General features: G+C 41.8%; 1 protein-coding gene across 5 annotated transcripts in view; it reads right to left on the reverse strand.

Annotated features, from left to right (window-relative positions):
* The window catches only part of LOC121581237 (YEATS domain-containing protein 2), a 63,411-nt gene that overhangs the window by 15,891 nt on the left and 32,526 nt on the right, over nucleotides 1-14,994 (reverse strand). For all 5 annotated transcript variants that reach the window (XM_041896723.2, XM_041896725.2, XM_041896726.2 and 2 more), the window contains exons 14-18: nucleotides 11,001-11,195; nucleotides 10,048-10,285; nucleotides 9,740-9,901; nucleotides 7,491-7,606; nucleotides 6,077-6,226 (exon numbers count right to left, since the gene is read on the reverse strand). In XM_041896723.2, coding sequence (XP_041752657.2) covers nucleotides 6,077-6,226; nucleotides 7,491-7,606; nucleotides 9,740-9,901; nucleotides 10,048-10,285; nucleotides 11,001-11,195 — 861 coding nt within the window. The remainder of the gene's footprint in view (nucleotides 1-6,076; nucleotides 6,227-7,490; nucleotides 7,607-9,739; nucleotides 9,902-10,047; nucleotides 10,286-11,000; nucleotides 11,196-14,994) is intronic.

Raw genomic sequence — 14,994 nt, forward strand, 5'->3', positions numbered from 1 at the left:
ATTGTAATGGCTTAGCAGATAATAAGAAAAGACGATCGGTATTTACCTGAGTAAAAGACAAGTAATATAATATCTATTGTTTACAGGAAACTCATTCAACAATTTTAGATTAAGTTGTGTAGAAAAGGGAGTGGGGGGGGGGGATCCGCAAGGTAGACGGATTCTTTTTAAATTAAATTTGTGTCCTGCTCCTTGAATGTGGCAGCTCTAGCCTTTGGCTCGGTGCAGAATTTGCCTGTAATCCATGGATTTGGATATGTACTTACGGTCACTGTGGGGACGACGTCGTCGATGCACTTATTGATGAAGCCAGTTACTGAGTTGGTGTACTCCTCAATGCCATTGGACGAATCCCGGAACATATTCCTGTCTGTGCTAGCAAAACAGTCCTGTAGCGTAGCATCTGCATAATCTGACCACTTCCGTATTGAGCGAGTCACTGGTACTTCCTGCTTTAGTTTTTGCTTGTAAGCAGGAATCAGGAGGATATAATTATGGTCAGATTTGCCAAATGGAGGGCGAGGGAGAGCTTTGTACGCATCTCTGTGTGTGGAGTAAAGGTGGTCTAGAGTCTTTTTTTCTCTGGTTGCACGTGACATGCTGTTAGAAATGAGGTAAAACTGATTTAAGTTTGCCTGCATTAAAGTCCCCGGCCAATAGGAGCGCCGCTTCTTGATGAGTATTTTCTTGTTTGCTTATGGCCTTATACAGCTCGTTGAGTGCGGTCTTAGTGCCAGCGTCAGTTTGTGGTGGTAAATAGACGGCTATGAAAAATATAGATAAAAACTCTCTTGGTAGATAGTGTGGTCTACAGCTTATCATGAGGTACTCTACCTCAGGCGAGCAATACCTCGAGACTACCTTAATATTAGACATCGCGCACCAGCTGTTATTGACAAATAGACACATACCCCCACCCGTCGTCTTACCGGATGTAGCTTTTTTGGTTTACCCACTCATCGACTAATTCTCACAAGGCACCCTGATCTGCGCCCCCGGTATCTCCTTCTTTTCTTCATCGAATGACGGGGATTTGGGCCTTGTCTGGGAGCAACATTATATCCTTCGAGTCAGACTCATTAAAGAAAAGATCTTCGTCCAGTTAGAGTTGAGTAATCGCTGTTCTGATATCCATAAGCTCTTTTTGGTCATAAGAGACGGTAGCATCAACATTATGTACAAAATAAGTTACAAACAATGTGAAAAAACACACAAAATAGCACAATTTGTAAGGAGCCTGTAAAACGGCAGCCATCCCCTCCGGCGCCATTTGCAGTCCTGATTGGACCATAAACAGATTTAGCTCATTAATCTATACGGTCCAAATGATGATGATCCACGGTTCTTTGAAAATATATATAATTTATCAAGCCTACAAGCAATACAAGACTCTATTATTTTGGTGGGAGATTTTAATACGGTTTCAAATACCTCAATGGATAGTAAAGCAAATCACATTACAAACTATCACCCTCATGCACTTAAGGAAATCACAAACATCATGGATATTTTAGAACTAGTGGATATACGGAGGCTTAAATATCCTGACCTAGTGAGATATACACTACCTTTCAAAGGTTTGGGGTCACTTAGAAATGTCCTTGTTTTAGAAAGAAAAGCTATTTTCTTGACCATTAAATTAACATCAAATTGATCAGAAATACAGTGTAGCCATTGTTAATGTTGTAAATGGCTATGGTAGCTGGAAACAGCAGATTTTTTATGGAATATCTAGATATGCGTACAGAGGCCCATTATCAGCAACCATCAGTCCTGTGTTCCAATGGCACGTTGTGTTTGCTAATCCAAGTTTATCGTTTTAAAAGGCTAGTTGATCATTAGAAAACCATTTTGCAATTGTGTTAGCACAGCTGAAAACTGTTGTGCGGATTAAAGAAGCAATAAAACATTAAATAGTACCCGCAAAACACCAGTCTCAAGGTCAACAGTGAAGAGTCGACTCCGGGATGCTGACCTTCTAGGTAGAGTTGCAAAGAAAAAGCCATATCTCAGACTGCCCATCTTAATCTTTTCTCTTTATTGGCCAGTCTGAGATATGGCTTTTTCTTTACAACTCTGCCTAGGTCAGCATCCCGGAGTCGCCTATTCACTGTTGACATTGAGACTGGTGTTTTGCAGGTGCTTTTTAATGAAGCTGCCAGTTGAGGACCTGTGAGGTGTCTGTTTCTCAAACTAGACACTCTAATGTATTTGTCCTCTTGCTTAGTTGTGCACCGGGGCCTCCCACTCCTCTTTCTATTCTGGTTAGAGCCAGTTTGCGCTGTTCTGTGAAGGGAGTAGTACACAGCGTTGTACGAGATCTTCAGTTTCTTGGCAATTTCTCAAATGGAATAGCCTTCATTTCTCAGAACAAGAATAGACTGACGAGTTTCAGAAGAATGTTCTTTGTTTCTTGCCATTTTCAGCCTGTAATCGAACCCACAATTGCTGATGCTCCAGATACTCAACTAGTGTCAAGAAGGCCAGTTTTATTGCTTCTTTAATCAGCACAACAGTTTTCAGCTGTGCTAACATAATTGCAAAAGGGTTTTCTAATGATCAATTAGCCTTTTAAAATGATCAACTTGGATTAGCAAACACAACGTGTCATTGGAACACAGGACTGATGGTTGCTGATAATGGTCCTCCGTACACCTATATTCCATTACAAATCAGCCGTTTCCAGCTACAATTGCCATTTACAACATTAACAATGTCTACATTGTATTTCTGATCAAGTTGATGTTATTTTAATGGACAAAAAAATTGCTTTTCTTTCAAAAACAAGGACATTTCTAAGTGACCCCAAACTTCTGAACGGTAGTGTATATATTTTTTAAATGATTTGATGAAAACTTAAATTTAGCCTATTGAAACGCACTGAATAACAGATTCACACAAAAAGTTTGTTTAAGAAAGATCAGGAAACATTCCTTTTTTTTTTGTTACATGTATTTAACCCCTTATTTTTGGCACTAAACAGTGTCCATATAACACTACCAGTCAAAAGTTTTAGAACACCTCAATTTTTCCAGTTTTTATGGAAATTCACACAGTTTAATGTCTTAATGTACTCTGAAATTAAAGCATAGAACAAATAAACAATTGGAGACAAAAAATAAATCATGGAATCGTATTGTTTAACAAAATGTAATCAACATTTTTGACTCATCAAAGTAGCTACCTTTTGCAGACATAACAGCCGAACACACTCTTGGCATTCTTTCTACAATGGAAATCAAATATTGTTCGGAAAGTTCTTCCCAACATTGTTGCAGAAGTTCCCACAAATGTATTGCACTAGTAGGTTGCTTTGCTTTCACCCTTCTGCCCAGTTCATCCCAAACCAGCTCGATGGGGTTTAAGTCTGGAGACCATGTGCTGGCCATTCCATGATTTGAAGCCTACTGTCTTGTTCTTTTCTTCTAAGGTAGTTCTGACATAGCATGGAGGTGTGTTTTAGGTCATTATCTTGCTGTAGGAACCCCTGACCAACTAGGCATACACTAGAGGGTATTGCATGGCGCTGCAAAACGCTGTGGTAGCCATTTTGGTTCAGGGTGCCACTCACTACGTGCAAGTCACCGACTCTGGATCCAACAAAAGAGCCCCAGACCATCACGCTTCCTCCTCCATGTTTGACAGTTGGTGTCACACACTGAGGAACCATCCTTTTGCCTACTCGACGGCAAAAGGATGGACCGAAGATTTCAAATTGTGATCCATAAGACCTTCTTCCAGTCTTCAGTAATCCACTGGCGGTGCTTCGTGGCCCAGGCAAGCCTATTTTTCTTATTTTGCCATCTTAGCAATGGCTTTCTTACTGCCACTTGACCTGTCAAACCTGCAGCTCGAAGTCTTCTCTTCACAGTTGAAACTGAGACTTGCTTACTTCGACCAGTGTTAAGCTGTGCTTGAAGCTGTTGTCCTGTGAGCCGCCTATCACGCAAGCTGTTGACTCTCAGAAACTTGTCTTCTGATTCTGTTGTGGCTTTGGGTCTGCCAGACCTCTTCCTGTCAGAGCTTCCTCCAGTCTCCAAGTGCCTTTTGATGGTGTAGGACACTGTACTCACTGACACCTTGGTTTTCTTTGCAATTTCTCTAAAGGAAATACCTACACTTTTAAGGGTTATAATGGTCTGTCTGTCTTCCTTTGTTAATTGCCTTTTTCTTGCCATTATGATAGCAATATACTACTTTCTGCAGTACAATACTGTCCAAATAATGTTTATGAGGGTGTAGTAACACAGTCTGTTCCAACACTGCTTTTATACAGACAGAGGGTTTGTAAGTAATCAACACAAGTTGGGACACCTGTAGGAATTGTTAGCGTCAACTTTCAAGGCTTAATTTACTTCCATTGCAACAGAACAGCTGTAAGTGATTAACCCATTACTTGTTCCCTGACAAAGGCATTTTTTTATAACTCTGAAATGTACATTATTTTCCAGTTTTTGGTAACCTAAATGTTTTTTTGTTAGTTTTTTTATTCCTCTGGCAGCTTACCTCTTATCTTTGTACCATTTCAGGTTATTCACTGGACTAAATTTAAATAAAAACTGGAAAAAGGGGGTGTTCTAAAACTTTTGACCGGTAGTGTACTTCCATAAATTTTTTCAACTGGTACCGGGGGACCTTCAGAGGAGGAGCAAAACAACCGACATGTATGTATTCGTGAGAGTCTCACCTTTCCACAGAGGGGTCAGTGTGTAGCTCAAACTGCTCAAACTGTTCAGACATTACAGACAGAAGTTGGCAGATTGGCTGTACCGAGACGCTTGTGGGGGTCATAGAACAAAACGGAGAACACTATTGTGTTTGTGAGAGTAGTTAGTTTGTAGGCCAAACCATCGGACGCTACAGACGATTTTGTGATAAGACCAATTTTCAAGATGTCTCATGGTCTGACAAACACCGCTCTAGCTCCGTCACCTTTCACCACAGATGCGGAAGTGTGACATAGGCAGATGCGGTGCATACAATGCAAAAATGTTTTATTTTAAGATGAAAAGCAATATCTTTAGGGCCTGTACATGGTCCACATCAGGCAGGTGTGCTATTTTAGCAATAAGCATCATCACCTGTCTGATGCAGCATGGTGGCTACATGGCTGAAGCCTGGGGTTGCTCCTCTGCATTGTTTACCCCAAAGCGCTAATCATTAGCTAGATCAGACTCTAAATATGATCTTGATGCTTGTTTAATGTCCTAAAAAAAACGTATACTGGCAATAATAAAATCATGTGATTTTTACAGTGTTTATAAATACAGTGTAATTGTGTGAATTTTACAGTGAATATAGGTCTACCATTTATGCATTCGAATGGCCGACCCACTTCCCGCGATAATCTTTTTTATTGTCATGCCAGACACTGAGATTGTAAAACACTGCCAATTGTGCACAAATTTGAGTTGAGAAAGAAATCAAACAGCACTAAAAAGCTGGGATCCTGCTCTTTTCAATAATTGTCATCAAAACTGTTGTATTTTCCTGAGGTTGGATTTAGGAATGTTGCACAGTGACTGGTCTTATTAGAACACATTTCTTTCTGCACAGCAATCAGCAGTGTGAGGAGTTGTGCGCTCTTTACAGCCGACAGTTGATATTCAGCTGATAAATAAACAACATAGCACATTAACAGCATTGGGAATTAATCTTTTTTTTTTAAACAATTATATAGACTACAGAATAGCAATATTACAATATTCATTTTTATTTATTCCTGTATTTAACCAAAAAGTGATTTGTGTAAATAATGTTCATGTCTTGACAAGTAAGCAGCTAATAATGACATCGCTGTGTCTGATATGAAAAATGACAGAAAAGGAGGTGGACTTTTAAATGCGCGTGCCGATGTTCAACTCTGAATTGATGGGCTTCCCGCCTCCGCTGAGACGGTTCTGGTGCAAGTATCCAGGACGTAGCCTACTGGAAGTTTCCGTGCCAGCGGGCAGCCCTGAATGTCAAGCTCTGTTATACAACTTATATGACCACTAACTTGCACGTCTCCCCAGAAGTAACTATGGCTATAGTGGAAGTTTACCTGTCCTCCATTTTGTGTCTAGACAGTACTGACCTGAGCCAGGATGGCAGCCTTCTGACCGGCTGTGACCCGGATGGCCTGCTGGGTGACGGTCGCAGGGGACGACACCACGTGACCTGTGGAACTGGCCGCGCCCTGCTTCCCCACGCCCTGCGACGCCGGCTGGCCAACCAGAAACGTGCCCTGGAAAAGATCAATCACAAACAGCTTGGTCGATACGACACCAAAACATAATATCAACAGCAATTGCTTTTACAATACCATCTGAGAGCTTTTGTTAGAGCTTTTCTGGAAGAGTTTAGAAGTATGTAGGGGGGGATGGTAACATGTATTTGTTATTTATTCATTGGTTTGTTCAACAGTTTGGGAATATGGGTTGGTGGGATGAGTGGGTGGCACATTGTGGTTGATCAATTTAGACATCCTCTTTGGCACAATCAGTCAGCAGTTAGGAAGGCAGATAACTGGGGTGAGTGATTTCTTTAGTTAGGCTGTTTAAGGATGTAGTAGGGGTGTGTGTGTGTGCACGCACAAACACTCGCAAATGTGTGCATGCGCAAGTGTGTGGTTGGTCACATTAATTTGCTGCTACCGACCGGTGGAGCGGTGGAAAGAGGACGTCTAAATTTGTCCGTACTCTCTGCGGGCCGGCACCCCGATGGCAAAGGCTAAAGGTTTTTCCAAAAGTTCGACCGACGTGAGAGTGAGAACGGCGAGTGGTGACATGAAATTATCTCTGCCCCAGATTCAGATTTTAGGTGGGAGGAAGACAGGACGCACAGACTTCATTAGAAGTTGTTGGGTAAATGCAGAGAAAGCATTGTTCTAGAGTTAAGAGCTGGATCAATGGCTCAATAATGAACGTATCTACTTAAGGGATATAGCTAGCTAGCAGCAGGCTCAATCACTACTGAAATCCTAAAGACAGGCTTTACTAAAGGAAAATCCCAGCCTTCATGAATGCAAAACAGCACAAATATATTCTTTACGAAGGAAACAAATCCCCTAGCAAGTAGTCATTCAAATTAACGAGAGTGTGTATAAGACAGACAGTCAACCCTGTGGATATGAGCCCTGCCTGTCATGCTTAAAGGGGATTGTGTGTAAATAGGGGGAATTTTAGAGTTTGGTTATTACATAAACATAGTATTAGTGTGATAACGTGAAGTGTTTGAGCTGTCTAGAGGCTTTGAAGAGACTGAAGAGAGTCCTTTTATTCCACTCTGAGCATGACATGAGACTTTCCGCAAGAATAAGACATGAAAGACAGCAGCTTGTTTCACTCAATGATTATTCAAAGAGGATAAAAGGATGAACAGAGAGAGTGAGAAGATGTGATTATCAGTGTGTACCTGTGGGGTCTATTTGAGGAGGTGTGCACGTATGTGTGTGTGTGTACCTGCATGGTCTGTGTGCGTGATGTGTGTGGGCGCGCCTGTGTGTGTACCTGTGGGGTCTGTTTGAGGATGTATGATGTGTAGGAGAGGTTAGAGGTCAGGCTGCTGGATGAGGTGGGGGTCTGGGAGCCAGAGCCTGTAGAGGAGCTGCCCTGGGACTGCTGACCTGCACACACATAAACACAGAGAGACATGCATCAGCATAATAGTGTTTTTTCGGGATCAAAAAGGGGCTTAGGTGGTGGGCGCGGTCGGCCCTGCAATTCTACACGTTTTGCCATGCAGCTGAGAGAAAATGAAGCTAATTTCCTGCAATTCTATGCATTTTGCCATGGCTAATTCTTTATACTGCTAAATTCATTGTTTTGGGAATGTTCAATTCTCCCTGACTGTCTAGCTTTTATTTAGGTGATTGTTAGTTCTCAAAGATGAATAAAAAAATATATAGGTCCATTATCTTTACAACATACTTTATATCTGGTTTTAGTCAGTGGTGTAGTGGAGGGTATACGCAGGTATACGCCGTATGCCCACTTATTGTTCAGCGGGCATTGCATATACTCACTTCTTAATCCCCACGATGTGTATCAAAGTAGTGTAGTGGAGGTATACGGCGTATCAATTAATAAGGCTGATGGAACGGAACAGATCAGAATGTTTAGCTTAAAATGATGATAAACTATCATTTCCTCACATTTTATGTGCCCCAATGTGCACACGGCGGTTGGCCTACGCGCAAATGTTCCAAAATACAATTTGCTGGAAATCACGTTATAAAATGCGCACTGCAAATGAGAGCGGTCTCATGGACAGAGATGGAAATATCTGTTAGAAATTGGGAATATCTAACGATGCAACATGACTACGATAATGCCTTTGGCTGCTAGACAATGAAAGAAAGTTGAAAGAAAAACAATTGAACAGGAGAACGCATATGAGGAAGTCTTTTTTAAATAATTGCCTCCATGTTTCTATGGTGGGATTTTAGCTATAGGCTACTTTGAAGCAAGGTAAGACACACCTCATAATATGAAGTAAAACGGCCAGGTAAAAAAAAATTAAGGAACAGGAGAAATATAGCATTTATTTGTCTTCTTTTTTATGGGGGGGTGGGGTAGGAGTCACTTTATACTATTCCAGGTATTCCTTAAAGAGGTAGGGTTTCAAGTGTCTCCGGAAGGTGGTCAGTGACTCCGCTGTCCTGACGTCTTGGGGAAGCTTGTTCCACCATTGGGGTGCCAGGGCAGCAAATAGCTTTGCTAATGATCGGCCTATCAATCTTCTGGTAGATGGAAAGGATTTTCTCAAAAACCTTCTCAATTAAATGTTAACTAGCTACAAAGTAGCCTATGCCTACCTGGCAGAATGATATCATGATTATTTGCATCAATCCAGTGGCCGTTTTCCAACTCCATCTCATATGCTACAGAAACATCGCTAACCAAACAGTGTTATGTGCCTGCCTACTTGAATTGAAGAGTAACTACACAAAAAAATCTAAATGTCTTAGATTTTTCCCAGACATCAAAAGTGGTCTCTTGATGTGGTTTAAGTATTGTTGTCCAATTTTGTTGTTTTTCTATAAAAAACAGTATGACTTTGAGAGTAAAATGTTTGTTTAAAAAAAATTGAAAAGCAGAAACCTATGACTTTCTGACTCAGTTGACAGCCTAATTTATCTGTTTCAATAGTAGGCCTACTATTAGCCTAGTTGCACAGTACATATTGGGTTGGCCTGACTGAAAGACCAATATGGGATTGATCATTTGAGGTCACTGTTTCTCATAGAATTTTTCACACAGGGTGCCTTTCCTTTGCCGGGGGGGCAGTTTGGGATTTTCTTGGTGCAACATTTGAGTATACCCACTTCTCCAGGCACTACACCTAGAGCAGGGCTCTCCAACCCTGTTCCTGGAGATCTAGGTTTTCACTTCAGCGCTAATCTAGCACACCTGATTCTAATAATTAGCTGGTTGATATGCTGAATCAGGTTAGTTACAACTGGGGTTGGAGTGAAAACCTACAGGAGGGTAGCTCTCCAGGAACATAGTTGGAAAACCCTGACCTAGAGACTGCAATCTCATACAGACATAAACACCCAAATAAACCTGTATTCATACACCAAAGAGGTGAAAAACCCCACAGCATATTCACTATTCAGTGGGGGTTTGTAAATGTGACAAACTGGATTGGATGCAAGGACGGGGTCGGAGAGGAAGAAATGGAGGAAGAAGAAAAGAGCAAATGAAAGGAGAGGAGTTGGTGAGGATAACAAGGTGTGTGTGTGTGTGTGTGTTACCTGCTGAGTTGGAAGCTCTGAGGATGGCTCCCTGGGGAATGAGCAGCAGCTTGCCCTTGCCTGATGGGTTCTTGCTGTTGGTGGTGAGGTATAGCTTGGTTCCCGGGGGCAGGTTGGCAAGGTTGGCCAGGTTGTTGGCTGGCAGCTGGAGGGTAGCCATCACTGTGGAAAAAGGGGGGAGTTTGTGAGGGCGTCTGTCAAGAGGACAAAGAGTTTGTTTGTGTTTACATGTCTTAATGTCTCAGATAAACAGGCACCTTTTCCCAGTGTTTGTATGTGTGAACAAACAAAAGTGAAGTGACCCTCACCTCCGCTCTTTCCCGTTCCCCCTGCGGCCCCCGTTGCCTTAGCAACAACCTGCTGACCCATGATGCTACCAGCCGCTCCGCTGACGATGGCCTTGGCGACGCCCTGGGCGACCACCTGCTTCCCACCGATCACCTTGGAGACGGAGGGGTTACCCTTGGCGACCAGTATCTGTCCGCTGCTGATGGCCACCTGCTTCACCGCTGCCTGGAGGGCGGACCCTACAGGGATACCCATAACCTGGAGAGGGGGAACAATGGAAATGTAGTTTTACAGATTCTTTACTCTCTGACACCTTGCTCATTGGCTGTGAACCATCTCTGTGTGTGTGTGTGTGTGTGTACGTCAAATCAAATCAATGTTTATTGGTCGGGTACAGAGTTTAGCAGATGTTATAGCGGGTGCAGCGAAATACTTATGTTACTTGCGCCTAACAATGCAGTAAAATGTCAAACAAGTACACAAAAAATAATAATACATCTAGAAATGTCGGAATGAATCCAATGAACAACCCAAATAGCACTGTAAGAGTAATAGCAAGCAATCTATTTGTATATACACAGGAAGAATTTACACAAGATATACTAAATAATGATATGTACAGCAATAGATATATTAGAGTGAGCTATGTCAAGGAGCCATTATATAAATAAATATGCGGTGAGTATAAACAGTATAACTAAAATGCAACGTACAGTAGTAGAAATATTAGAATGAGCTATGTTGAGAATACATTATTTAAATATACAGTACATAACCCCATGGCAAAATGGATAGAATTGCAGGAAATTAGCTTCCGGACTAGAGTCTGGAATATAAATATATGTATGTGAATGGTGCGTATAGACAGTATGTGAATAGAAAAGGTGTGTATAGCAGTAGTTATGTATTATGAGCCACGACTAGAAGTTCAAGTGTGTGTGTGTTTATGTGTCCGTGTGTGTCTGTCTGATACCTTGCTGGGTGGGGCCCCTGCTCCGGTGGCCCCTCCTGTCTGTTTCTGTGGCGACATGGAGATCACGTGACCTCCCTTCACTGCGACAAATTGCTGCGTTGCTGCGGCGGCGGTCTGCTGGGCTGCCGTTACCGAGGAAACCATCTGCTGCTGATGCTGAGTGGGAACTTCCCCCGGCTCCTGCTTGATAATGACCTGCAGAAGAAGAGAGCATATAGATAGAACATTCGAAAAAGGACAACCAGTGCTAGAAGCAACAGTTTCAGAAATGATTCACACCCCTTTACTTTTTCCACATTTTGTTGTGTTACAGCCTGAATTTAAAATGGATTCAATTTAGATTTTGTGTCACTGTCCTACACACACAATACCCCATATTATCAAAGTGGAATTATGTTTTTAGAAATGTTTACATATTAATTAAAAAGGAAAATCTGAAATGTCTTGAGTTAATTAGTATTCATCCCCTTTGTTATGGCAAGTCAAAATAAGTTCAGGAGTAAACATTTGCTGAACAAGTCACATAATAAGTTGCATGGACTCACTGTGTGCAATAATAGTGTTTAACATGATTTTTGAATGACTACCTCATCTCTGTACCCCACACATACAATTATATGTAAGGTCCCTCAGTCAAGCAGTGAATTTCAAACACACATTCAAACCAAAAAGACCAGGGAGGTTTTCCAACGCCTCGCAAAGAAGTGCACCTATTGGTAGATGGGTAAAAATACAAATAAAGCAGACATTGAATATCCCTTTGAGCATGGGGAAGTTATTAATTACACTTTGGGTGGTGTATCTATACACCCAGTCACTACAAAGATACAGGGGTCCTTCCTAACTCAGTTGCCAGAGAGGAAGGAAACCGCTCAAGGATTTCACCATAAAGCCAATGGTGACTTTAAGACAGTTACAGAGTTTAATGGCTGTGATAGGAGAAAACTGAGGATGAATCAACATTGTAGTTACTCCATAATACTAACCTAATAAGAGAAGAGTAAGAAGCCTGTACAGAATAAAATATTCCAAAACAAACATCCTGTTTGCAACAAGGCACTAAAGTAATACTGCAAAAAAATTGGAAAAGCAATTAACTTTTTTTCCTAAATACAAAGTGTTATGTTTGGGGCAAATCCAATACAACACATTACTGAGTACCACTCTCCATATTTTGCTGGCTGCATCATGTTATGGGTATGCTTATAATCGTTAAGGACTGGGGAGTTTTTCAGGATAAAAAAGAAACGGAATGGAGCTAAGCACAGGCAAAATCCTAGAGGAAAGCCTGGTTCAGTCTGCCTTCCACCAGACACTGGGAGATGAATTCACCTTTCAGCAAGACAATAACCTAAAACACAAGGCCAAATCTACACTGGAGTTGCGTTCCAAGAAGACAGTGAATGTTCCTGAGTGGCCGAGTTACAGTTTTGACTTAAATCTACTTCTAAAACTATGGCAAGACCTGAAAATGGTTCTCTAGCAATGGTCAACAACCAATTTGAGCTTGAAGATTTTAAAAAATAATAAATGGGTAAATGCTGCACAATACAGGTGTGGAAAGCACTTAGAGACTTACCCAGAAAGACTAACAAATGTAATCGCTGCCAAATGTGCTTCTACAAAGTATTGACTCAAGGGTGTGAATATTTCTGTATGAAATGTTCAATACATTTGCAAAAATGTCTAAAAACATGTTTTCAACTTTGTCATTATGGGGTATTGTGGGTAGATGGGTGAGATAATAATAATTATTTTTAATCCATTTTGAATTCAGGCTCTAACACAAAACAATGTGGAATAAGTCAAGGGGTATTAATATTCTTCCCCCTTCCAAACAGGCTAGAAAGAACCAGCAAGGCAGAAAAGAGTGAGCACTCACCATTGGTTAGTTAATACAATAAGTCAATTTCATTGTTGTGATTAGGCACTTGGTTTTAATGACATCGACTGACAGATCACAAAGGACCCTGCTTTAATATCAGCACCCAGTAGAGAGAGAAACAGTGGTGTGGGTTAAGGCTTGGTTCTGCCCAGTAGAGAAAGAAACAGTGCTGTAGGTTGAGGTTTGATGCTGTGTATCACAGCGTTCCTGCCTACAGTAAAACTGTCGGAATTAATCTGCCCTGAAATTGTGTTTAATCGTCTGTGGAGAGATGTGGGAGTGGGTTGATTTTATTACAGGGGTTTGACACCGTCTCAGAAGTCCTCACAAGGATAGTAAAACAAGGAACATTCCGACAAGTGGGTACATTTCACCGGTCCCCACAAGGAAAAAGGCTATATTAGGCTTAGGAGTTAAGTTTAGGGATACAATTACGGTTAGGTTAAGGGTTACATTTAGGGGTTAGGGAAAATAGGATTTTGAATGGGAATCAATTGTTTGGTCCCCACAAGGATAGCAAAACAAACACGTGTGTGTGAGATATAGCACCTTGCAGTTATTCCCTCTGCAATGCCTCCCCCATTACCTCTTAGAATGATGTCCCTTTTAAATGTCTTGCCAAGTGGCTGCCTACAGCTGCTGAAGACAGCACAATGGCAGAGTGGCACACTATTCATAATACACAGAGAGCGAAAGAGAGCGAAAGAGAGAGAGACAGTTGTTCAAGGGAGGAAGAGTCTACAGAGACAGGAAGTAACTATGGCACACAGACTGCTGGGTTGGCTCTGACACAAATCTCCTGGATCTCAACACTGTTAGGTCTGAAAGAGTTCTATGAAAAGTACTCATGACAGGTTAAGACTTTGGTTATCAAAGTCATTCATGGAGGACTCCAGTCAAGTTCTTCCACACCGATCTCGACAAACCATTTCTGTATGGACCACGCTTTGTGCACGGGGGCATTGTCATGCTGAAACAGGAAAAGGGCCTTTCCCCAAACTGTTGCCACAAAGTTGGAAGCATAGAATCGTCTAGAATATCATTGTATGCTGTAGCGTTAAGATTTCCCTTCACTGGAACTAAGGGGCCTAGGCCGAACCATGAAAAACAGCCCCAGACCATTATTCCTCCTCCACCAAACATTATAGTTGTCACTATGCATTCGGTCAGGTAACGTTCTCCTAGCATCCGCCAAACCCAGAAGCGTGATTTATCACGGCCATGGAAACCCATTTCATGAAGCTCCCGACCAACAGTTATTGTGCTGACGTTGCTTCCAGAGGCAGTTTGGAACTCGGTAGAAAGTGTTGCAACCGAGGACAGACAATTTTTACACGCTATGCGCTTCAGCACTCGGCTGTTCCGTCCTGTTAGCTTGTGTGGCCTACCACTTCGCGGCTGATCTGTTGTTGCTCCTAGACGTTTCCACTTCACAATAACAACACTTATAATTGACCGGGGCAGCTCTTGCAGGGCATAAATTTGACGGAATGACTTGTTAGAAGGGTGGCATCCTATGACGGTGCCACGTTGAAAGTCATTGAGCTCTTCAGTAAGGCCATTCTACTGCCAATGTTTGTCTATGGAGATTACATGGCTGTGTGCTAAATTTTAAACACCTGTCAGCAACAGGTGTGGCTGAAATAGCTGAATCCACTAATTTAAAGGGGTGTCCACATACTTTTGTATATATAGTATAGCTATGGCTGCAAGGACTGACCATCTATGATATCAAAATTATAGCTTTAAGTAGGGCTTGACATTCACTTTTTTTTGCCACAGATTTTTTACTTGTCGAAAAGCTCAAGTCACTAGTCCAAAAATAAAAAAGGGTCTGTAACACCATTTTACATCATTGTATGATGCAAGGAACCACTTTACAAAATAAAATGCATGACTAGAGAAGCAGACAAAAATGTAGGCTACACTCTATCTATTGGCTTCTTTGCATATTCAAGCCTGTCTCAAAATACATCACATCCCCTTTAAGGCTCTCTTGGAGGATGGATGGCCACCAAGGTTGGGAAATTCACACCAGCCAAATGCGGGTAGATTTTGGCAGTGGCGGGAAAGAATGTCTATTAGTGACCAGGCACGTTGGTGGGTGGT

The sequence above is a fragment of the Coregonus clupeaformis genome, chromosome 14, assembly GCF_020615455.1.
Source record: "Coregonus clupeaformis isolate EN_2021a chromosome 14, ASM2061545v1, whole genome shotgun sequence".
NCBI classification, from domain to species: domain Eukaryota; kingdom Metazoa; phylum Chordata; class Actinopteri; order Salmoniformes; family Salmonidae; genus Coregonus; species Coregonus clupeaformis.